This window comes from Conger conger, chromosome 9 (genome assembly GCF_963514075.1).
Source record: "Conger conger chromosome 9, fConCon1.1, whole genome shotgun sequence".
Classification (NCBI taxonomy): domain Eukaryota; kingdom Metazoa; phylum Chordata; class Actinopteri; order Anguilliformes; family Congridae; genus Conger; species Conger conger.
In genome coordinates this window covers 48,668,773-48,693,039 of record NC_083768.1, presented here as the reverse complement: position 1 = coordinate 48,693,039, position 24,267 = coordinate 48,668,773, and the positions used below count along the sequence as shown (strand labels likewise).

General features: G+C 42.6%; 1 protein-coding gene across 1 annotated transcript in view; it reads right to left on the bottom strand.

Moving 5' to 3' along the window:
* trpn1 (transient receptor potential cation channel, subfamily N, member 1) overlaps positions 1 to 24,026 on the bottom strand; it is a 30,979-nt gene extending 6,953 nt beyond the window's left edge. Inside the window, exons 1-23 of the mRNA XM_061256032.1 lie at positions 23,880 to 24,026; positions 23,329 to 23,430; positions 17,452 to 17,547; positions 15,554 to 15,667; positions 14,894 to 14,998; positions 13,839 to 13,937; positions 10,825 to 10,926; positions 9,929 to 10,030; positions 9,297 to 9,395; positions 8,413 to 8,613; positions 8,083 to 8,184; positions 7,533 to 7,631; positions 7,240 to 7,368; positions 5,855 to 5,983; positions 5,590 to 5,706; positions 4,906 to 5,004; positions 4,008 to 4,208; positions 3,049 to 3,147; positions 2,673 to 2,879; positions 2,478 to 2,579; positions 2,004 to 2,102; positions 1,605 to 1,754; positions 1,017 to 1,124 (exon numbers count right to left, since the gene is read on the bottom strand). Coding sequence (XP_061112016.1) covers positions 1,017 to 1,124; positions 1,605 to 1,754; positions 2,004 to 2,102; positions 2,478 to 2,579; positions 2,673 to 2,879; positions 3,049 to 3,147; positions 4,008 to 4,208; positions 4,906 to 5,004; positions 5,590 to 5,706; positions 5,855 to 5,983; positions 7,240 to 7,368; positions 7,533 to 7,631; positions 8,083 to 8,184; positions 8,413 to 8,613; positions 9,297 to 9,395; positions 9,929 to 10,030; positions 10,825 to 10,926; positions 13,839 to 13,937; positions 14,894 to 14,998; positions 15,554 to 15,667; positions 17,452 to 17,547; positions 23,329 to 23,430; positions 23,880 to 24,026 — 2,808 coding nt within the window. The remainder of the gene's footprint in view (positions 1 to 1,016; positions 1,125 to 1,604; positions 1,755 to 2,003; positions 2,103 to 2,477; positions 2,580 to 2,672; positions 2,880 to 3,048; positions 3,148 to 4,007; positions 4,209 to 4,905; positions 5,005 to 5,589; positions 5,707 to 5,854; positions 5,984 to 7,239; positions 7,369 to 7,532; positions 7,632 to 8,082; positions 8,185 to 8,412; positions 8,614 to 9,296; positions 9,396 to 9,928; positions 10,031 to 10,824; positions 10,927 to 13,838; positions 13,938 to 14,893; positions 14,999 to 15,553; positions 15,668 to 17,451; positions 17,548 to 23,328; positions 23,431 to 23,879) is intronic.
* Positions 24,027 to 24,267: the final 241 nt, after the last annotated feature.

Here is a 24,267-nt window from a genome sequence, read left to right as displayed (position 1 = left end):
TCTATGGGGTTTAAGTCTGGGCTTTGGGTGGGCCACTCAAGGACAGTCAGAAGCCACTCCAGTGTTGTCTTGCCTGTATGCTTTGGGTCATTGTTGTGACTCCAAGCAGGCTGTCATATGACTTTTCCTCAAGAGTTGCTTCCATCTAGCTCTACCATCAAGGCCTGATGGAGTGCTGCTGAGATGGTCTCCCATCTCTGCAGAGAATTTCCGAAGCTGTGTTAGAGTGATTGTTGGGTTCTTGGTCACCTCCATGACCAACGCCCTTCTTTCCCGGTAACTCAGTTTGGCCAGACAGCCAACTGCAGGAAGAGTCCTGGTGGTTCCAAACTTATTCCACTTCACAACTATTGAGGCCACAGTGTTCCTGGGAACACTCAAAGCTTCAGAAATGGTTTTATACCCTTGCCCTGCTCATGCCTCACCGCAATTTTATAGAGGAGGTCTACAGAGACTTGGACTTCATGGCCTGGTTTTTGTCCTGACATGCCATGCGAATTGTAGTACCTTATATACACAGGTGTGTACCTTTCTAAATCAATTGTCCAATCAATTCAATTTACTTGGATAATTAAAGCAAACAGGACACAGCTGCCACAGCACCAGAATTATTGGCACCCTTGATAAATATGAACAAACAATGCTGTAAACTAACATGAATCCAACATGTGTAAAGTATTGTGCTTTATTAATGATTCAATGGAATCAATTAAAGTTTTTTGAATATTTCCCCTAAAAACAGGTTCCACAATTATTGGCACCCCTGGTTTAATACTTAGGATTGAAAAGATTTTGAGGGATTTTTGACTACTGCTCCAAACAGCATTCCTACTGTCATCATATGCACACACATGCATATGTTAAAGAAGAGGAAAATGGAAGGTATGTGCTCACTCTGAAATAGGCTGAATGTAGAGGTGTCAATGGCGTCTGTAGTGTGCAGTGATGTGAATGCTGGCTGTAGTGTGCAGTGATGTTAATGGTGGCTGTAGTGTGCAGTGCTGAAGAGGACCTGCCTGTACGTCAGTCTCAGCATCGGCCTGAACACCAGGGGAGTTCAGCAGCAGCCTCACTAGGCTCTCATGGCCTGACCGTGCAGCCAGGTGGAGAGGAGTGTATCCTGACTGAGGGAGAGTACACACACACACACACAGCAACACACACACACACACACACACACACACAGAAACATATGCAGAAAGACACGCACCCACACCCACACACACACACACACACACACACACACACACACGCACACACAGACACAGAAACACACACACCCAGATACACAAGCACACACACACACACACACACACACACACAGAAACATATGCAGAAAGACACGCACCCACACCCACACACACACACACACGCACACACACACACGCACACACAGACACAGAAACACACACACCCAGATACACAAGCACACACACACACACACACACGCACAGAAAGAAACACAGAAAGAAACACAGACATGTGTGCACACACATATACAAATGCAGAAAGACACACACACACACGCACACACAGAAACATTATTCACATGTAACAAACACATCACATGCTGGGCTCATGTTTTGGGGTGAGCGTGCTGGCACCTCCAGGGGCTGCTGGCGCCCAGGGGCCCCTTCCCAGCCGCTGCCACTCTGGGCCTCGCTGCGCAAGGTGGCTGGCACCCTGGTGAGCATCTCCCTCACAAAGTCCACCTGCCCAAAACAGGCTGCCACGTGGAGTGCAGTCAGGCCTGTCTGTGATAACGCATTCACAGCAAACACAGACGCACACAGCCATACATACACACAAACACAGCACATCACATGCATGGAAAGATACAAATCACTCACTAACAAAGGTAACAAACAGCTCTATAACAACAAGATAATCACATTGAATTTAAAAGATAATCACACTGAATTTACAAAAGTCTGTGATAAGACATGCAACAGCATTTCTGTTTATAAGCTGTGATTTGTGTCTGTGATAATAGTGATAATAACCTTTGTGCTGCTGGTTTTTAAGGAGATGCTGCCTTTAAGCACGTCCAGGATGTGTGTGTGCCCATTCTTCGCTGCTAAATGAATGGCCGTCATGCCTTCCTGGAGTCACAAAAACATGAAACATACTTTATGAATGCCACAATATCACCCTTTTAACACAGCAGAGTACTATCAGGACACTGTAGGGCTCTGAGGAACACAACAGGTATGAAATTATACTGACAAAATAGAATAATTTAAACAGCATTGTACAGTACCTTGCAACTTCTAGAGTTAAGTCTGTAAATTATGTGTGCTCCACATCTGTCTGCTGTGATATACTGTGATGCTGCAGCTGAAACGGCGGTAGAGCAGAACCTGTCCAGTGTGTGTATGCTCAGCAGTGTGGTGAATCCAGCAGATGTCCGCATCCGTGTCACCCCCCCTCTCCCCCTCACTCTCCCCCTCACTCACCTCTCTCTCCCGGTCACTCACCGCGTTCTCCTCGGCCGCTGAAGCTCCTGCCTCCAGCAGGACCTTCACCACCTCAGTGTGGCCCCCAGTGGCTGCCAGGTGCAGCGGGCAGGAGTTGTTTGTCTGGAGCAAGAACAAAATAAAAGAAAGCTACAATATACACTAAAATCTTGAGTAGAAAAGTTCCCCAAATTTCCCCAAAAGATCTGGTCTGACCTTGTTGTGTGCCAAGATCATGCCTCCCTTGTTGAACTTGAGTAGCTCCTTGATGACGGCCACGCTGCCCTTGGAGGCGGCGATGTGGGTGCAGGTGGCCCCCTCCATGTTGGCCAAGGAGGCCAGCTCCGGCCGGTGCTTCAGGAAGAGCGTCACCACCTCCGAGTGGTCGTTTTCCGCCGCCAGGTGGAGCGGGGTCTGGCCGTGCTGCAGGACCATACGGACAGACAGACGGCAGGCAGTTGTAGACAGGATGGACAGACATAGACATCCACAGAGAGAGAGAGAGAGAGAGAGAGAGAGAGAGATGGGCGAGGCAGGTCACACGCAAGGCAGCAGAGTCCCCCAGGAAACAGGCGGCACGGCGGAGACTCACGATGTCCGCTGCGTTGATGTCGGCCCCCATGGTCAGGAGGCTGCTGCACACCTCCAGCTGTCCGCTGGTGGCAGCCAAGTGCAGGGGCGTCTGCTTACTCTGAGGGGGACACAGGCAAGCGTCTCATTATCTCCCAACAAGGTCATGTACATACCTCCATGAGCCAAACGTGAACTGAACTGCACTACAATAAGAACCAAAGGAGAAGATATGTTTTTCTGCATTATCCTGAAGTAAAGATGAAGATGAAGCATGCTGCAGTAGTAAACACAAAACTACTTATAAGGTATTTCAGTTAACGTAAACTCACCGTGTTCTGAACACCAAGTTAGCTCACATGTTTCATGATGAATAAATAAAAAATTACTTCCAGATCAACTTCGGTTTTGTGCGTCTGTGTAGAGTATAATTTGATCCGTTTTCATAAAAAATCTTGTACGCGATCCAGTTCAGTTCATACAGTAATTTGTCATTTTCTCTAGTAGTATTGGTCCAATTCAAATCCATCAAAGTGTTTTAGTGTCTGAGACAGTGAATAAGCAGCTATAATCATAAAGCACATTCCATTGAACAGACGTTAACTTCTGGTGGAAGCGGCTGCTTCCCCGTCTTCTAATTTATAAGGTCCTATTTTAGATGTTTTATGAAAGCACACATTGACATTGTGTTCACTTACCATGAGGTCAAAGCCATGCACAGTAAATATCAGTCAATAAACATGCATGCATTAAAAATTGAATGCGGTCTTGTTTACCACAAACATTTGCTCACGGTGGTAAACGGCTTGGAAAGGGCATTCGCAGTGAGCACATATGGGGACAGCTTCGGACCGCTATCAGAGCACGATGTTATTAGCCCGCTGGTGGAGCGCGGCACAGCCGCGGCCAATGAAACAGCTGGGACGCGCGGTCGGGTTGCGTTAGCTACGCGCAGGTGGCATGGCGCTCTGCGGGGCTCACCAGGGAGAGCGCGTCGATGCTGGCCATGTGCGTCTCCACCAACAGCCTCACCAGCCGGGTGGAGCCGTTCTGGGCCCCCAGGTGCAGGGGGGTCATGCCCAGCTTGGTCTTGGCGTTCACAAAGGCCTTGTGGGACAGCAGGATGTCAGCGATCATCTCGTGTCCGTTCTCTGCGGCCAGGTGGAGGGCAGCCTTGCCGTGCTGGACGCAGGAGAGGGGAAAACCAGGGGTAACCGTGTCCCAGCTGTGCAATAACTGCCACAGTCACACCTGCAGTTCTACCAGATCAGGTAATTGTACCCAGAAATACTGTGACCTCTATGAGAGCTCTCTCAGTTAAAATGGTCAAATGTTTGTGGAAATACAATTCTGCTTTTTAAAGCCAGGCAAAATGTGTCATCATTGATGAACCTGCACAAGTCAGGCAATGTCTGTGCTCGCTCTCCCTGTTCAACAGGTCAAATATCAACAGAAACACAATCACTGCTGTTCATTGCAGCAATGGTCATAAGCACAGATGGTAAAATAGGTAGCAAAGGACCTGATAAACTCTGACTGCGATGTACATTGGTATGAACTCTGACCAACAAAGCACCTTTCTTTTTTGAACATCTTTTCAGACATATGTAGTCACAAGGTTAATTCCCTAAACAGCAAAGGTGAAAAAATCCAGGAGTCAGAAAGTCCAACCATCCATATGTTTCTTCCACTCATTAACTCAGGTGAATAATTATGCTAATGACCAAATCTAGGTGACTGCAGCAATACACTGGGAGGGCTTTTACTCTGTGAACCTGGATTTTTTTTTCACCTCTGCTATAAACACCATGCCACACTGCCAGTCTGTTGGTATTGCAGAGAAATCTCCTGAGAAAGGAGGATTCTTCCTAGGCCTCACCTCGTCGAAAACGTCCACCCTGGCGTGGTTCTGCAGCAGGATCCGCACAACCTCAGTGTGACCCCTCTCCGCTGCCAGCAGCAAGGGTGACCAGCCGTTCTGGCAGCGCACCCACAAAACAAAACAGCCAACATCAGCGTGGGCAGCGTTGGCCAGAAAACATAAAGCATTTTTTACACTTCCTGATTTCCTGCCTGATCATATTTTGTCTACATTGGGAGCTGTTTGTTGTCTGGCATTGCTTCTGGGCCACTGGGCCAGTGAAAAACAGAGCAAGTTACACCCTATGGAGACCTCTTTACCACACTCCTAAACCCCTTCCACCATGTCTCTCAGATGAGAAGCTGAACCAAGGTTGAACTCACTGTGGTCATTAAACAACCTGTAGCTGTTACTGCACAGACCCAGGGGTTGCCTTGGGTATATTTCCAATCATCCCCCATTTCGACTATCTGACAAATTCCTCCCTCTCTGCTTCAGTATTTTGGTGAGTGTTCTGATGTAAAATGGCTGCCGTGGAGGGACCACTCAAGTGGGGCCGACCCATTACTACGGACAGAATCGACTCCTCGCCTCACATCGTCCATAAAACAGAGCCTGGAGATACTCGAAAGGGATGAAATGTGCCATGAACGATTACGGTAATGAAGGTTATGATTGTGACTGCCGTGCGGTTGCCAGTACCTTGGCGTGCTTGTTGACGGCCTGCTGCAGCCGGCCGGGCAAGACAGAGCTCAGCATCTCCTGCAGCACGTCGGTGTTGCCCACCCTGGTGCAGTAATGGAGAGGTGTCTCCCCTGACTGCACAGCGACCGGCCGAAGACCCAGGGCGCAGGACATAAGACGTACACACGTTCACAAACAGCATCAGTGCACGAGAGTGTCACCATGCAACAGTTATTTAAAGTTACCCAGTTCAGTCCTTCAAAGCCCCGCCCTCGCCCCGCACCTCTTTGGTCGCCGCGGTGATGTCGGCCCCGTATTCCATGAGCATCTTGATAATGCGGACGTCCTCTCCCTCGGAGTGGGTCACTTCCTGCTTGAGCCCTGCTGCCAGGTGCAGGGACGTCTCACCCTTCTACAGCCAGAGGTACGGAGAACGATCCAAACACTCCCAAAAGTTCTCCACGGAAAAACACCACACACAGGCTTACTGTAACAGCACAGCGCAGACCAGAGCCAAATTGCATTTAAGAGTAAAGGATTGCTCATATTTTTAATGGCAGAGATTATTTAAGGGGTTATTTAAGAGGTGGACGAGGATAAACAAAATGAACATCCCCCTGAGATTAAGCAGGCTTACTTTCTTGCAAGGTGATTTTTCTAAAACGCTGCAGTGGCCCAGTTTCTGGAGGAAGTCTCCGGCTCCAGGTGCGAAGAATGTGCATGTGTTCCTCAGAGAAATGTTGAGTCAACAGACATCCAGCCCATTTATTTTCTACCGCAATCTTGCTTGGTCAGGCCTTTCCGACTCCTATTATCACGGCCGCCATTACAATTTACCTCCACATGGGGGCCCCACCATTCCTGTGTCTACAGAGACACTCATTTAAAAGTAAAATTATCACTGAAAAAAAGGAACAGGCATATTCCCCTGCTCGGAACAGTTCTCCCGGGATGTGGTAAACCTGGTGGTCAGCAACTACACCGAGAATCGAAAATAATAAACCCACAAAGGATTACGCACGTAGGCTGAGATTAGTGTAGGCAGACGACTTTAGGTACGTAGGATAACAGGATAATTCCATTTGTCACAGGGTCAATATTTTGAGAGCCGGGGTAATTAGCTGAGACTTTAATACCGCTGAGAATCTTCACGCCGAACTACAACTGTGGGTATCAGGGAGCATTCTGGGAGGTCTTTAGAGAAAACTGCATGGAATGTGTCACTAAAGGAGCACCATGTATTTTATCTGACACATGAGGGAGGTGTGAACCCACCATTATGGTAAAGGGATATAGCACCAATTTATTAATCTGCATAGTGGATGAAATCATAATCAAATTCAGGAATGTACAGCAGAGTCCAGAATTATTGGCACCCTCGCAAAACTATGCATAAAAATAGCTAAAAAAAAAATAGTTATTGACATAAGCTTTATTTTCCATCATGTGTAAAGTAGTGTGCTTTATTAATGATTCAATGGTCGTACAGTTGTCAAATGAAAATATATTTTCCCCAAAGAACTGGTTTCAGAATTATTGCCGCCCATTATTGGCTAGTGTAGTTATCTTTTGTAGAGTAATTACTTCAGACTGCTAGTGTAGTCACTGACATTGTGGAGATCTACTTTACAACACTGGCCCTCCATGGGTCTGTGAGGCTTGGCTCACCTGGTTCTCCTGGCTGACACAGAGCTCGGCCTCCTTCCGGCACTTCCTATTGGCCAGGTCAGAGATGATCTCCTGCACGACGTGGGCGTGGCAGTGTCGCACCGCAATGTGCAGAGGGTTCTCACCAGCCTATGAACAGGAGCGGGGGATATGTTTCTGTTAGACAACAGGCCAATAAGGACAGCTGTGCGACCTGTGGGAGTACAGCCTTAACTGTGGAATGGCACAAAATGGTGGCCTTTCATGACAGGTACCTTGGAATGGCACAAAAAGGTGGTCTTTCATGACGGTACCTTGGAACGGCAGGTGAGGTCCCCTCCGTCCTCCATCAGAGCCCTTATCATCTGCAGACCGCCGTGGCGTGCCGCAACATGCATGGCCGTCTCGCCGTTCTGAGAAACAGTGACCGGAACATTCTGAGTGACCAGATTAACTTCAATCATCAGAAGCAAATGAGCCAGGAGCCATTTTGACACAGAGGACACACAGGGAGTAGAATGGCATTATCTTCTGTGAGTCTTGGATATTAGGTAACTACATCTTTGAAGAACGTGGTTAGTTGGAAATGTCAGACACTACAGGGCTATTGAAGTAGTGACCTGGGGACCAAATGTGGATCGCCGCACATGAGCCCTTCAATCAAATATTCATTTGGTTTTTAAAGGGTGTAACAAATAATTAAAACATTTGACACCTTTGAGATATGATAGAGAGAGCATTACATTAATACTTTAAGGAAAGCATTATTCAAAAATTCTAAAGTTCTTCTTTTGTCTGTATTTGCACAGTGTCAGTATATTTTTTGTGTGGCGTTATTTGTGTGTATTATAGAGAGAACCGGACCTCTTGTTCAGCGTTGACATCCGCCCCACTCTTGAGAAGCATGTCCGCCACCTTCTCCCCCTCTTTCACCCTGGCGGCGATGTGCAGAGGGGTCTCCAAGGCCTGCGCGCAGGGGCAAGGGAGTCACAGAAAATGGAGGACACCAAAAGACACATTTAAAAAAATACATGTTTTCATTCCTCAATTAGAAGGTAAAATAGTAATTATTGGTCCATAACCACAGCAGTAATATGCTCCATCAATTTGGGAGATAAAATGAGCATTTTCACTTGGCGACACCACCAGCTGAGCAGTTACTGTACCACATGTTTCCTAAATGTGAACTGTTACCTGGCCCCCTTTGAGCTGGACCTGGGCCCCGAACCCGAGCAGCGTTTGCACCACCAGGGGCTTGCAGCTCTGCACGGCGATGTGGAGAGCGGTGCGGCGGTCCTTGGTGGTGGCGTCCACGTGCGCCCCCTTCAGGAGCAGCGCCTTCACTACAGCTGTGTGACCCCGCTTCGCCGCTGCGTGGAGGCAGACCGCACCTGACTGCAGAGAGCCACGCTTTACAGACTCCATTTTGTGTGAGCAGACTGTGATCCCGTCTCATAATGACAACTACTGTGTCAACAGGTGGGTATGATAAGTCACCCAATAGGGTAAATATATATATATATATATATATATATATATATATATACAGTTTAGATATTATATTGGTAGTACTGTACAGTTACAGTACTGCCAATAATACCTTTAAGTGACAGAGACGAACAATCCATTCCTCTTTCATCAGTGTGAGTCATTTAATATTTTGACGATTTGCTTGGTAATTTTTATGTTGTGCATAGTCATATGGTGAAACAAAAATAAAGCTATGAATTACAATGCCATAAGTGCATTGGGGTGTGCCCAGTAAACTGAGTGATCAAAATAAATAATAAACATAATCAAATTAAATTAATCAACAGTTTTTAAAGATAATTCAGTAAAATAGTTGTATTTGTTTCTACTGACGATGGAGCAGTGGTGAAGTCCTCCAAAAGTGGAAAATCCAGGTTCAGAAAGTCAAAGTCCTCCCCAGTATTTTGTTCCAATCACCGGGACTTGCTAATTATCACAGCTCTTCAGCCAGGAGGTAGAACTAATTAATGAAATCAGCTGGCAGGACGTTTACTTTCTGACCCCTGACCTCTGAACCCCTGACACAGAGGGTGCACCTGATCGGTTACCTTGTTGGGCATGTGCAGGGGCACGCCTCTCTTCAGGAAGGCCAGAGCAGTGTCTGGATGCCCGCACTGTGAGGCGATGTGCATCAGGGTGCTCCCATCCTATGGAGAGAGAGAGATCGTGCCAGGGATGTTCAAAAACGGGGTGACACAGACCATCCTACACGCCAGGAGGGGCTAGTGCATCACCACTGTCGTAGGAGAGGAACAGATTTGCTCACTGTCATGAATCTCAGACTGACCTTCTAATCCGAACTGTCAACATGTCGGCAGCTCACCCCTAAACTACAGGTTGTGTCACTAACACGGAGCTCATGTAATTATGTCTGACAAGATTCTGCTCTCTGCCTCGTGTTAAATGAGTTTAATAAAAGATTAAGTAATGTGTCCCTTGAAGTTTAACCAAGCACATTTTCAATTGTGATTCTGATTAATGGACACTAATAAGCCAGGGCCCACGATAAGATCTGCACTGCCGTTGGGCACTTGAGCAGGGCCCTTAACCTCCCATTGCTCCTGGGGTGATAGTTCCCAGCTTAGTCTAATCAACAATAAGTCGCTTTGGATAAAAGCATCAGCTAAATGACAAATTATAAGCCAGGAAATATATCTGTGACTGTGTCTACATACCGTACCTTGGTTCTAGCCAGCACATTGGACTTGAATTTTTCAGTCAGGACTTCCACCACACTGGTGTGGCCTCGCTCTGCAGCAATATGCAAAGGGGACCTGTCCAACTGAGAAAGAGGAGCCAGCAGTGAGCCAGTACACACAATATCACCATCGGCAACTACATATATTTAATTTACCTTCTTATATATTACATATACTATATTTTGTTATGTGTAAACAGTGTATTTATACCAGTGTGTCGTATGGACACTTGATTCTGATGACAAGTAAGGACTAATACAATCCACAGTGTGGTTGTGAAGAATCCAGTCCACGATGCCTCAGAGTGTGTTAAAGCCTTTTAACACACACCTCAAACACACCTCAAAGTGGATTATTCCACTTAAACCATGGTCTTTTGCCAAAGATTAACATATAAGGAGTGGTTGTTAATATTCTTTTGCGCATATAGACTTTTTGATGGCACTAACTACTTAGGAGGCTACTGTTTCAGCATGTTGCTATGGTTACTTAGGTTGATTGGCTCAAATTAGAGGAATGGATTATTTAGCTAGAGCTGAATATGTTGGCTATATTCAAGGTTTCAAAATAAGTATTTCAAGATAAGTTTCTTATCCACAGTTAATTTGTCATTCCAAGTCCATCATAATTGTTTTTACATTTGCAGTTGCTTGTTCTCAATTTTACAGACTGATTCAGAATAAACACTTACATTGTCCTGGGCCACACTCATTACACACAATGACTTATATCACACTATTTATCACACTTTCCAGCAAATCAGAATCAAGTATTCACCCAGACTACGGTATACACATGGTCATACATCCTGTATACCGCAAAGCAAATCCTTCAAAATACTTCAAAAATATATTCCATATGCCTAAATATGCCTCACCTTGTCTACAATGTTGGGGTTGGCCTTGCACTGGTAGAAAAACTTGAGCATAAGTTCATCCCCCTCCCAAGCAGCCACATGGAGAGGTGTCTGTCCGTCATCCTGCCGGGAAAGTAACATGGAAGACCAGGTCACAATCGGCCCTTCAGTAGCTCTCAGTTCCACTGCCCCACCTGGGGTGTAGCAAATAGTGTTGGGCAGTACATAAACGAACAAATCTTTTTGAATGAATCTTTAAAGTGAACTGAATGTACTGAATCATTACATGATTCGTTCGTACGCTTGTGTATGCGGGACAGCTGTGGGCAATTCGGGTGGAAATGAAAGAAAATGTGGCTGGTTGTCATCTTAGGTTGTCATAAGCCGGCTACATGAGGCTATCATTTAAGATTCAGCGATAACGGGGGTGGGATTTTCAAGGGAGCTGTACTGACCCACCTACAGTTGAACTGATACTGAACTGACTATGCTATAAACTGCTTTCTATCTAGTCTGCTGAACTGAAATCAAGAACAAAAACCCTCTGTATACGGGCCCCACGACAGTACACCGACATTCAACTGGGGAGAATCTTTAAAACCTTCACTGGAGTCAGTTCACAGTAGCATATGCCAGAAAACTAACTAAAAGAAAAAGTACAAATGGTTTATGGTGAGTTGCTTTTATTTCAGTTCAGACCACATGTTTTTCATGTGGATTTAAGTCTGGAGACTGAGATGGTCATTTCAGAACAAGTTTGTTGTTTTTAAATTAACTATTTCTGTGTGAATGATGTAAGTTTGGAGTCATAGACCTGCTAGACAATCTACCAAGTCTCAGCTTTCTAGCAGAGGCAACCAGATTTTCTGCCAAGATTTCCTGATTATTATTATTTTTTAATCCTTCCACACCACCCTACTTCAGGGGACAGCATAAATACTGAACTATACAAATATTTGACATACATTAAACAATATTTTGTTGGAAAGAAAACTCAGTGTCATACATGCAATTTGAACAAAAGTGACAAGTTTTCTCCCGAAATGTGGCCTAACACCAACCCTCAGCCTGCCTGATTTTTTCCCACTTTGAACCAAACAAAGCGTATTTATAATTTCCCTGAGATACCAAGTTTTCTACTTGGCTGTGATGATTTACAATTGATTTAAAATGCTCCGTTTGTAGATCCTGATCTGAGGCAGACTTGAAAATAAATTCCTTGCCCAGAAGTATAATAACATTTACAACCGTTTGATTAATATTTTTTAAATCCCCAAGCAGGCAGAACAGTCTGCACGTCCAATCCAGTCTTGATATTACACTTTCTTAGCCACATTTGAATTTGAGTCCAAAAATGGCTCACTATGGGACAGTACCAAAAAATATGTTGAATATATTCTGTTTCATCTTGGCATGATCTACATACTGGGGAATGTTCAATACCTCATTTATGTAACATTTCTTTGGTGGCTAAATTTTTTTGCAATCGTTTCAACTGGAAGGCTTGCATAAAGGAATCAATAGTTGTTTTATATATAGATTCATATATCACATTCCATGGGAGGGGTATATCAAAAAGCTGTTCCCATTTGTACTGAATTTTATATCGCATATCAAATGCACCTTATTTTTTTAAATAAAAAAGATACTTTTCTTTATTAACATTACTTGTCTGTTTTTACAGACCATTAATTTCCCAGACACCTTAACCAGTTCCCTTTTCCAATTCTGTGGTCAAGATGAAAGTAATGGAACCAACCTGTCCATACCCTTCAGTAGTTTTACATAATTTAACCTTTTCATTTAAAATAGATTAAATTTAGAAAGATAATCCTATTCTCAAACCATTGTTTCATAAATATAGGTTTATTACCTATCACTATACTTGTATTGAACCATATAATCTGTTGAGATATTTGGTCAACTTTTTCTGGTAGATGATAATGGAATTGTAACCAGCATTGTATGGATTCACTGAGAAATTTAGACCAATCGAAATGCATTAGTTTTTTAAACCATTGGACAGAATTGAACTGTAAATATGCCAAAAGTCCACCCTTAAACAAGGACAAGGGATGAGCCCATTCAAGTAAACTATGAGTGAAACAGTCAGGATCTGAGCAAAGTTTCCCAATTAGAGATGATTTCAAAGAAGAATGTAATACTTTAATATTCAATAATTACACCACTCCACAGTTATATTTATTATACAGGCATGTTTTGATTTTATCTGGTTTCCTATTCCAGATAAACTTAAATAGTTTCTGTTCATAGAGTTTAAGAAAGGAACCACCTGCACTAGATAAAAACATAAATAAGTATATAAACTGTGAGGTTACCAGAGAGTCTATTAGTGCTGTTTTATACTCAAATGCTTACCTTGCAATGGTTGCAGTATCTTATCAATTTTGATAATTGGCTTTTAAAGTTTATTATTGAGAGCGCACTCAAGTTCTTTGAAATGTGAATTCCTAACAGATCTATATATGTTTTTTAGACTTGGTGACCCCAAGACATAACCAATCTCTGCAGTGGCATACAAACTAATCCATCTTCCTTACCGTCCTTACAGATTATGCACACTTGCACACTCTTTCTGGCAAGTTGGCAAACAATATATATATGTTTTACGCCTTTTTATTATTGCCCTTACAGTTCTAAGTGGTATGTTTATCTGTTTATGTATTTTTGTACCAATTACACCCATATATATTAAGGGTGCCAATAATTCTGGAGCCCACTGTACGTAGGTCTTGATGGGAGATCAGGCTCGCTTGCACTTACTTACGCAAATTATCCAACCTCCTCCCTTTCCTGATTGGGTGCCAGATAGAACCAATCACATGTCATTCTGCCCTCAGAACACATTCCAAAAAAACTCATAGATGCTACCAAATCATCGGCCACTTCAGGTAGAGAGGGGCCGGTCACCTACCCTGAATAACAATGTGCTTAATATTCCATTTCCAGACTGCCATGATCTGGATTCAGTCTGGAATGCTATAGATAAGCACCCACAACGTGAGCTAACTTACGTTCTGGATGTCCACATTGGCCCCATGCTCCATAAGGAGCTTTGCCATTTCCGTGTCTTTTCTCCGACAGCAGGTGTGGACAGCAGTGTCTCCAGCCCCCTGGGGTAAAACCCAAACAATCAGGCCACACTGTCTTGCACTATGTGAAAATATTCCCTGGTGCTTTGAAGCGGACAACACAGTTATTCAGCAATGTCAACATTTCAAGGGGACGCATTCATTAAATATATGTGGGTACATCAACACAACCACAATGGCAAATTGAAACACGGCAACATTTTGTCACTGTTTTACAATAGGAAAATAATACATCAGTTGAAATACCAGTGGTATGCATCATTACATTACATTATTGGCATTTGGCAGACGCTCTTATCCGGAGCGACGTACAGTTGATTAGACTAAGCAGGAGACAATCCTCCCCTGGAGCAATGCAGGGTTAAGCGCCTTGCACAAGGGCTGTGCAGATCTTATTGTGGCTACCCTGGGATTAGAACCACCGACCTTACGTGTCCCAGTCATTTACCTTAACTACTACACTACAGGCCGCATCATTAAAAATATCTGACCATACAAGAGAAAAGAAAGAAAGAAAAATATGAGAAAATACTTTGGAAATTAAAAAGATAAGCCAGTCAAACTCATTTCCTTTCTTCAAGTGCTAGTATGGATCCGTTAAAAATATTATTTCATTGTTACTAGTATTTATTAGAGCCTTAGTCATAATTGGATGCATATTCTTTTCAACCACATTTGTGGTGACTTAATAGTGTAATTTAAAATCAAATTAAATTTCAGCGAGCTATTCAAATAATGTACTGAGAGAAGACTGCTGTAATTATTGTAAAGGGGACCTTTGAGATTAAATGCTACATTCTACTCCAACAATATTTTCATTTTTGTCCAAAATATGAAGCTCTTTCTTGGAAAGCTGAACAAAATCCAAATAATTATTTGGGTTTATGGAAAGTATGTGCCAAAATATTGCCATTTATAGTAACGTAGCTTAAATAACATACATGGATGTTTAAATGTGGTTCCTGTGAAGGCTCTACCTTTCTCTGAGCTCTGAGCTGTGGTTCTGTCAAGGATCCAAGCAGCTCCTTAACGATTCCAACATTCCCTGCTTCAACAGCTAGGAACAATGGAATGCAGCCATCCTGGAAAGAAACAATGGAATTGGACATAGTGAGCACATACAGAAACTGCATATAAAAGCTCATATAAAAGCTCATCACAGAAGATCATATACTGCAGTGGTCACCAACCCTATATTGGAGATCTACCGTCCTATAGGTTTTCACTCCAACCCTAACAAAGCACACCTCATTCAACAGTTAGAGATCTACCACCCTGTAGTTTTTCACTCCAACCCTAACAAAGCACATCTCATTCAACAGCTAGAGATCTCATTGAGCTGCTAATTAGTAGAATGAGGTGTGCCAAATTACAGGACAGTAGATCTCCAGGAACAGGGTTGGTGACCCCTGATATACAGTATGAATAAACAAGTGTGTGGTGGTTTCTGTTTGCTGCAGCATGCAATATAAAAAGGCATAAACATACAAGTATTATTTAAGTATTATTTCAGTACTTCTATAAAGCTTATAGAAGTAATTTTTATCTGAATGAAGCAGCAAAAATTTCAATTATTTGAAGGAAGGTCTACAAATTGTTGGGCTCAGACACTGGTGTCCCAGTTCTCTGATCCTTACCTTGTCTGGTATAAGGCGGGCTTCTTTGCAGGAATACTTGAGTAATGTCTGGACCGTGTTGTGGGCACCAGTGGGTCGGGAGGCTGCAAAGTGCAGGGCAAGCTGATCTTTGGCCTGGGAAACACAAATCTGCTGTCAGACAAGGGCCCTCACGAGGCAGCAACAACACTGATGATGTCAACACAATTCTGCCATCACATCATGGGCCTATTATTACCTCCTGTGCTTTATGCGAGAGGAAGAAGGGCTTAAATGCTTACATGGCACATAAAGCAGGCCTCGTCTCCCAACTCCCCCACTGCAACATCTCTATTAAGAACCAGGTGCAGACTCACATTTATCAATGAGAGTTACACCCTTTTGTTCGTTTCTGGGGATTATCAAGAGATGTTCATTTTTGCTAACAACACAAGAGCCAAATATACACTTAGTGACCACTTTATTAGGTATTTATTACAGACTTATTTTTTTGACTTATTAAGTCTCTACTTAGAGGTTTGACGCATTATGTGTTCAGAGATGCTCTTCTGCATACCACTGTTGTAATGTGTAGTTATTTGCGTTACTGGCACCTTCCTGTCAGCTTTGACCAGTCTGGCCCTTTTCCTCTGACCTCTCTCATTAATAAAGCATGTGTGAAAATCCCAGGAGATCAGCAGTTTCTGAGATATTGAAACCACCCGGTCTGGCACAGTCATTCCACAGTCAAAGTCACTGAGATCACATTTTTCCCCATTCTGATGGTTGATGTGAGCATTAACTGAAGCTCCTGACCTGTAGCTGCATGATTTTCTGGATTGCAGTCGGCACACAATTGGCTGATTAGCTAATCGCATGAATAAGTAGGTGTACATGTGTTCCGTGAGAAACGATACATTGCAGGGGGGTAAAAATAAATGCAAATGATGAACACAAGACAACCAGAGTCCTTAAAATAATGACTCTGTTGCTGAGTAGGTAATACCCCACACAATCGGCCGCTTGTGCCTTGCGGGAGGTGTCCCACCCCCTCTCTTTATCAGCGGCAGGGCGAGGGTGCGGGGGGTGTGGTGGGCAGGTGAGGGTCATGTTCCTGTCGGGTGCTGGAACGTCAGCTCAGAGAGGCCCTCGCCAGTGTGTCTGAAAGCCCCCTTAATGCGTGGCTGCCGCAGTCAGCTCCGCGTGTGGGAGATTCTCCCTGGCTGCTCTTTGAGGCCAGCTCCATGACACTGCCCTACTTGGAAGGATTAAACGGCCAAATGCCCTCAGCTTTGCCCCGCCTTTTCTGAGTCTTGTTGTCATTACTCCCTTTCTCGAAAGCCATCGGGCCATTGTAAACTTCCTGGGGGGGCACGGTTCATTCTGTTTACACTTACACAAAAAAGGACTAGACGCTGGCAGCCATGGGTGAAATGCTGCTGGAATGGCTTGCTAACCGTAGTCAGAAACTCAATTTCAGAACATATCAATATGATTTTTTTATGGATGTTACAGTCGTTGTTGCAACTACTGATGTAACATAGGTTAACAAAAATAAAAGCAAAATATATTTATTCTACATTTTCATGATATAAAGAGTCAAATTAAGTAAATAAAAGATCATTTTATGAACATTAAGACGCTGTTGCACTGTTAATGCACAAAACCTGTCCGAAGTTTCCACTCTTTCCTCATGAGGTCTTGAAAATATGTGCTTGTCATGCAACCACGGTACAATATATTTTAAAAAAGGAACCGCGGCCAGTACTTATTAAAATAATAATAAGGTCTTGAGATCCTGCTGGTTAGGAAAAGACCAAATAAGGCAACCCAAAATATTCTTGAGAAACGTGATCCTTCCTGGCCTGTCCCCGGAACAATCCGTGGAGGAAAAGCCTCGCCAGGCAGGAGAAAGACTGAGTCAGAGCGACCGTGCTCACCCCTCCCGGAGTGTTGGGGTCCGCTTTCCTCACCAGCAGCTTCACGATATCATCCTTGGAGTGGGCGGCGGCTACGTGCAACGCTGTCCGGCCGTCCTGCGGGGGGAAGTGCAGACGGACAGAATCGTCAAAATCTTTATTCGCAAACGGAGAGTGCCAAGACTCAGCTCCCTATCTCAGTCTGAGCACACAGCGTGGCTGGATGGGGAGATGCAAAGGTGTAGCGTCAGTGTATAGGTGTCAGTGTATCCTGGTGTAGAGGTGAGCACTAGAGCCTGCAGCCTGTTTCTTTCCCCAGTGGTTTCACCACAGCACATATGACACACATTCCAGCAGAGTGACCTACAATATCTCACTTTCCTCTATTAGATTAGATGATGTGGCATATTTTGGAGATGGAATGTATTGTAATTAAAATTCATAGGTAGGAAGGCCAGTATGTCACCCTTGGTGCTTAAAGAAGATTTTGCCTTTATTATGGTGCATATGGAATTTTGAATCAACTTTGCACCATGGTTGAGCATACTGTCTGTACCACTGTCTAGAGAAACTGGCAGGCCCTCTGTCTCAGAGACCACAGAAATGCATAGGAATGGATTAAAAATGCACAATTTTTAAATCATCAACAAAACAGACTCGTCTGGCTATGCTGGTATCTAATCTAATCCTCCTCAGAGTAGAGTAAAAGACATTTCTGTATATATTACCTTTATTGACCCCATAGTTTTATCTCATTTCTATTTACATATATTGTCAAATACATTCAACAATATGCACATACAAGTTAACATAATTGCAAAAAAGATAAAATAGAAATAAAATACAATCCACTCATTACTGACTACTGTTAAAAATATGACATTGAGTAAATTATTAGTAATTTCCTTAGCGCACACAATATCATTTTCACAATGACACACAGTAGGTAACCAGTGACTACTGTATTAAAACAAAAAAGTGATCTTTCGTAGATCCAAAGAAGCCTGCATCAATCTATTGAGAGCTGATTATGAATTTTCAACAGGGCGGTGTTTTTGGGGAATTTTACAGCTTTCCAGGATATGTGGATTGCGAAATATAATTCTGGGGAGCACCGCAAAGAAAACATTAAGTCCATTTCATAGAAAGGGTCAAATAAAATTCCACATACCCTATATTCTCTTTGAAATTAGAGGGCTATGAGTGTTGCACTGGGGTTCAACCCAACTCTTACAGTGAACAAAAATGTGCTGAACAAGAAAAAATGCAAAGAGAATCAGGGTGTGAAATTCTGCAGTTACCTATTACTGCAATTACTGCGCTGCGAATTTACTGAAGAATTATCTACTGTCTCTGACCCGACAATCTCTGTGCTATGCTCCCAGTAAAAACACTCTCTGGCATTCCATTTAACCGTATCCAGTAACAGCCTGCTATTCTAAAACCTGAAACCCTTGGCTTTGTCTGGGAACAGCCCATCGACTCTGGGCAACAAAAAAAACCTCAATTTTGCCCACACCCCTCTCTTCCAAAGCGAAGCTTCAGTCCACATAATGGGTTCTATTCCCACAATCCATACATTCGGCCGGCGGTACAAGTCTACGTGCATGACCTCACTCGTAAAAAACCCCTTCTGGTTTCCTGATTCCCAGTCCACAGCTCATCAAAGGAGCAGCAGGAATATGCTGGCATGCTCTGACATCACATCCTACCGCCCCAAAAAACCATGCCCATGCCAAGTCCTCTAAACCCTTTCAGCTGTTGCCCGGCTCCAAAATTCAGTGAGCACACTGTAGAACTGTAGCATGCAGTTAATGAAAGGGAGTTAATGCACACAAAGGTGTTTCTGGAGTTATTGCAGAGGCAATCTGTCATGTCCTCTCCTTGCTGGTGGGACTGTAAAACTTTTGCAAGCTGAAGACAAATCGTTAGCAACATCACCTTGGCCCAGAAACAGCAGAGCATGTGACTGCCTTACTATATTCCTGTGGCAGAATATATTTGAAATGATTAATGTTTTGACATTGCGTAAAACATAAACTGCTGACGGCAGTTTGTGAAAACTAGCCATTTTAGCGTTTCTGGCATGTAAAGTATGTTTTTCAGGAAAAAGGTAGCTAACTAGCTTTTTAATTAGCTGACTGGGCTAACTACCGTAGCTCGTTTGGTAATTTTCTAAACTGACCAGGCTTAAGACGCACAACACTTTGCCAAAATCAAATGAAAAGTGTTTTTTTTTTTTTGGTACTGTATGCAACAGCAACACTCATTCCATTCTGTGAATGACAGACATTTGACTGCTCTATTGACTGCTGTTAGTTAATCAAAATATCAGCTATTTCTTGCATAACTTCCCTCCCGGAATGGTTATATTTGCCGATCATTTGATTGATAGCAAAGAGGTATTAAGAACTAGTACTCTATATGGACTGTAATATCAAAAACACAATCAAATGGCTATTATGACGCATGTTCATAAATTGCCTTTTAATTGACAAGTTCATTTCATTAAACCATAAATCTCAGCATAATTAGCAGTCAAATCCATCTGGAAAAGCTCAAGTCTAAGAGACGCATTGATAATAACACTAGATGCAGTCTCCAAAGCACATGCTCTAAAATGACGTATCATAACAATTTACTGTAAGAAGCAAATGATTGTTATTCATTACTCTAGCCTGAGATGGAGTGCAGTTGACTTTGGCATTCTTTCAAAGCAATCATTAGGTCCTGAGAGGCAGTGCTTTGTTATAAATCATTCATATACTTTCTCTCCAGTTTTCACTCAAAAAGTTTATTCAACTCTTTCTATAACAATATTTTACTGTTCAGCCTTTGAAGATTTCCAATGAGATTTTGTGTCCTTGCATTTTTAATACTAAAGATGTCATTGATTTTACTCCAGTGGAGTAAAGCAGAATTATAAAAACTTAAAGTTTACAAAACATACTTTTGGAGAGACAACATCCAAGTAATTCATCCAAATTACAGGGAAGTGGTTCTGATGAACACTGTGAAGGTGAGAAGTTTTCATGAAATTTCAAGGAATCATCTTAACCATGTTCTCAACATGAAAATTTGAAACTACATTTGAAATAAGTTTCTTATTGTCGTCACATTATCCAAGACAAAAATCAAATAAGCTGTTCCATTTGCATTATCATTAAAACCTTGCCAAAATTCTATTTGAAAATGTAATCTCTTGTTTACATTTTCATTTTCAAAGGCACAAGCCCTGTCAATCAAACTGTGTAGGCTGGGATTCAACGAAAGCGCTATCCAGTCCATTGTAATGGCTACTTCTGTAAATACCAGCACGTTAAATTCACTAAACTTTGTTCGTTTGTTAGCTAGCATTAGCACCTATCTTCGGTGAGAGGGAGTATTCATTACCCACTTTCATTTCTGTGCCAATGTGAAGTCTGTGGCTAGCTGCCTTTAGTGGTCCACTGAATGTATGTAGGCCAATGTAGTCTACCTATTGTTGTCCATAAAGCCTGTTGGTTGTACCTCTGCCAGTGGTTGCTTGATGTCCAAAAGAAAATAAGCCAGACATTCAGACTTAATAAAATAATATTAGACTAAGCTCTATTTAATTATAACCTTAACACAACCAGCTTGGGCATTGTTTTGAAATGAACACACTTATGCTAAAGTTCCCATTCCCCTGCTAAGAATTCCATCAAGACCAGCCTAGATTCTAAGATGGTTTAAGATGGTTTAAGAAGAGTTCTCAACACTTCTAGCTGGTTATAGCTGGTCTGTGGAAGGACAAAGCTATTTAAGATGGTAGAGTAAGCTGGTGGGGAACTGGTGGACTAGCTGACTATATAGCTGATTAGTGGGTGAACAGCAGGTTGACCAGCTTGACCTGTTCAGGCTGCTTTAAAATGGATATTCAGCAGTGAACTGTTAGACAGTTTTACTACCAATGTTGAATGGATCAAGCAACATCCAGATTAAAACAGCCGTAGGTTCCTTCCTAATCACTCCCTTCCCGTAAACCAGCTTTAATCTGCACAAAAGACAATCTGGCCATGGTGAAAGGGGTAGCCTATTTTGCAGATTTTTTATTTGAAATTGCATATGCCTTACACATGGGAATTTGGTTTCGGTTTACTTAGTTATGAAGGCTAACTAACTATATGGCAGATTTTTTCATTAAAATAACAGCAGAAAGACATGATGGACATACATTCTGAGGGTACAATGGATCACTCATTTTGTGGGGGTTTTAGACAGATCTGTGGAATCACAGTGTATGCCCTACTCCACACCAGATTAACAAAAGCAGGGGAAATACCAGCTTCATAACATTGTTTACCTGGCTTCCTTTTTAATTCTTGTAAAGTTCTGTGATCCATTCCAAAACCCTGAGAACTAGTAGCCAGCTAGCAGCCTAGTCTGTACGGATTCCAAGAGAGACTACTTGGTTGAGTTTGAACCACCCCTGTAATGTCCTTGTCTTTTGACTGACAGGTCTTTGAATTTGAAAATGAAAATTAGAAGAGGGGATTGCATTTTCAACTTGAGTTTTGGCCAAGTTTTTGCATGACCAAGTGAAAATGATAATGCAAATGGAAGCATTGACATTTTTGATTTATGTCACCAGGAAAACATGAAAATAAATGATAAAGGGCCAACTGAATTATCATTAGAGTTCTGTCAAGATCACAATAAGAAACCATTATTTCAAATGTGGTTTCTAATTTTCAGGGTTTTGTCATGAGAAATGAGAAAAAATGAATATGAAATGGGCTTTGCATTTATATTTTAATATTGTCAGATAAAATGTGTACATGAAATAAAAACTGAAAATGGAAAGCAAGCTTTTGCATTTTAATTTGAATTATGACATGATAGTTATGCACATGGAAAGAAAACGAAACGTAATTGGAAATTCACTTTTTATCAGAATTTGGAGCAGATATGCTTCCATACGCAAGTTCTCCTTTCCAGCTTTTATACAAAGTTGTGTATGGTGCTGTTGTCTGGACTGTTTTCAGCTTTTAGAATGAGAAACTGGCTGAGATTCAGAATGGGGGAAAATGTGATCTAAGTCACTTTCACCAGGAGAAATAAGTTAAGGCCAAACTACTCTGCTGTCATACTGGTTGCAGCCTGAATTCCTAAGACCGCAGTAACTTCTTCACAAACATATCATGCCGTAAAATGCAAAATGGCTTCCACTGACTAACAGTCTATTTCCCCATGCAACGGGTACCATGGTTTGTAATGTGACTCAGACTCATTATGACTGTACATAGTACACACAATAACCTGCAGGAGAGGGGTCTTAGTGAGAATCACAGAGGCCGTAACTCTATCTAAAGGTCACACTGTTACACCCCAACGGGTTGATCCTTCCAGCTCTATGTGCCCCTCCTTTTTTATTTTGCCTCTGACCTTTCCCTGAGGAACATCTCACCCCCCCCCCCCCAACACACCCCACAGACTCCCCCCACCCTTTAGGAAATATCTACTCAACATTCCTCTAGCATCCAGCAGAGGAAGATGAAGATGGATTAACATGTTGGTGATGAAGGGAATGCACATCTAGAAATTTGTCTCTAGGAGCTTCTCAAAAGGAAAAAAAAAAAGTTAATGCATTTGTTCAGCTTCCTCAAGTTCAGTCATGGAGAAAATAAAAAATGGAACAATGTAAAAAAATAATTGGGTATCTCGCTTCCCGAAACCATTCCTCCAACTGAAGAAAGGGGGGGGAAAGCGGTTGTTTAAAACAGTGATTGAATACAATAATTTGCTATACTCACCAGGTTATCTTACAATATCCTTCCTGGTTATGTTTGCTCCTCAGCTTGACAACTGTAGGGACAATGCTACTACCGTTTTGGTATTTGACCCTCAACCATTTTACGGCCTATGAGTGCCTCTTACCTTTGTCCGCTCGCTAAGACTTGCCCCCAACTCCAGAAGCCTGTCAACTACAGTTTGACGGTTTTCTTTGACTGCAATCATCAGTAGACTCAGACCAGACTCCTGCAACCACAAAACACATTTTAACTCAATCATGTATACTAGGTGTCAGCAAATAAATGAATGGATACAGAATCTTACTCTGATGCTCCTTCTGAAAAATACTATAAATTGAAGTTTTCAACAATGAAATTCAGATACGCGCATCCTTTCACTTGTGCTTTTCAAATGAGTGACTCAATAATACATCAAATATTAGCCTAATTTTTATTTTTTATTTTATTTAATTCAATGTCTCACACTAAAATAGCCTACCAACAAAACACAAGCTGCTTGTGTAGCGTACTAGTCTATAGCTACTTTGTAGACTACAGGTCACACACTTTCATGCTATAGCAATATAGACTATTTAATTGTGCAACTTAGCGCATCTGGCTAATTCGGAACAAAGTTACTAATGGAGATCATTGGAACGGTCTGTAAAGTACGAATTCTGGAAACAGCCTACTGACCTCGTCGAACTGAGAAATTTCCGAGTCTCCCTTGTCCAGACCTTTGATTGTCTGTTCAAGTGCAATCCATTCTCCGCGGAGGGCGAGTTGCAAGACTCGCTGGCTGGAAACTACCGAACTGGAGTTAACTGAGGACGTTTCTGACATCTTTTAAATGCCTTTTATATTTTCAAAAAACATGTAATTCCTACATCTTTAACTTTAACTTCTTAAATAATATATCAATGTTAGTCTACTTATCCTGCTAACTCTGCGTTACAAAAACTGATTTAAGGCAGATGTGTTTTAGAGTTAGCATTGTAACAGCGTACTCTGTTAATTGACGCACTTTTTACTATCTTGGTAGGAGGTAGGAGTAGCAAGCGTTTTGTCTCTTCTGTCTCCGGCA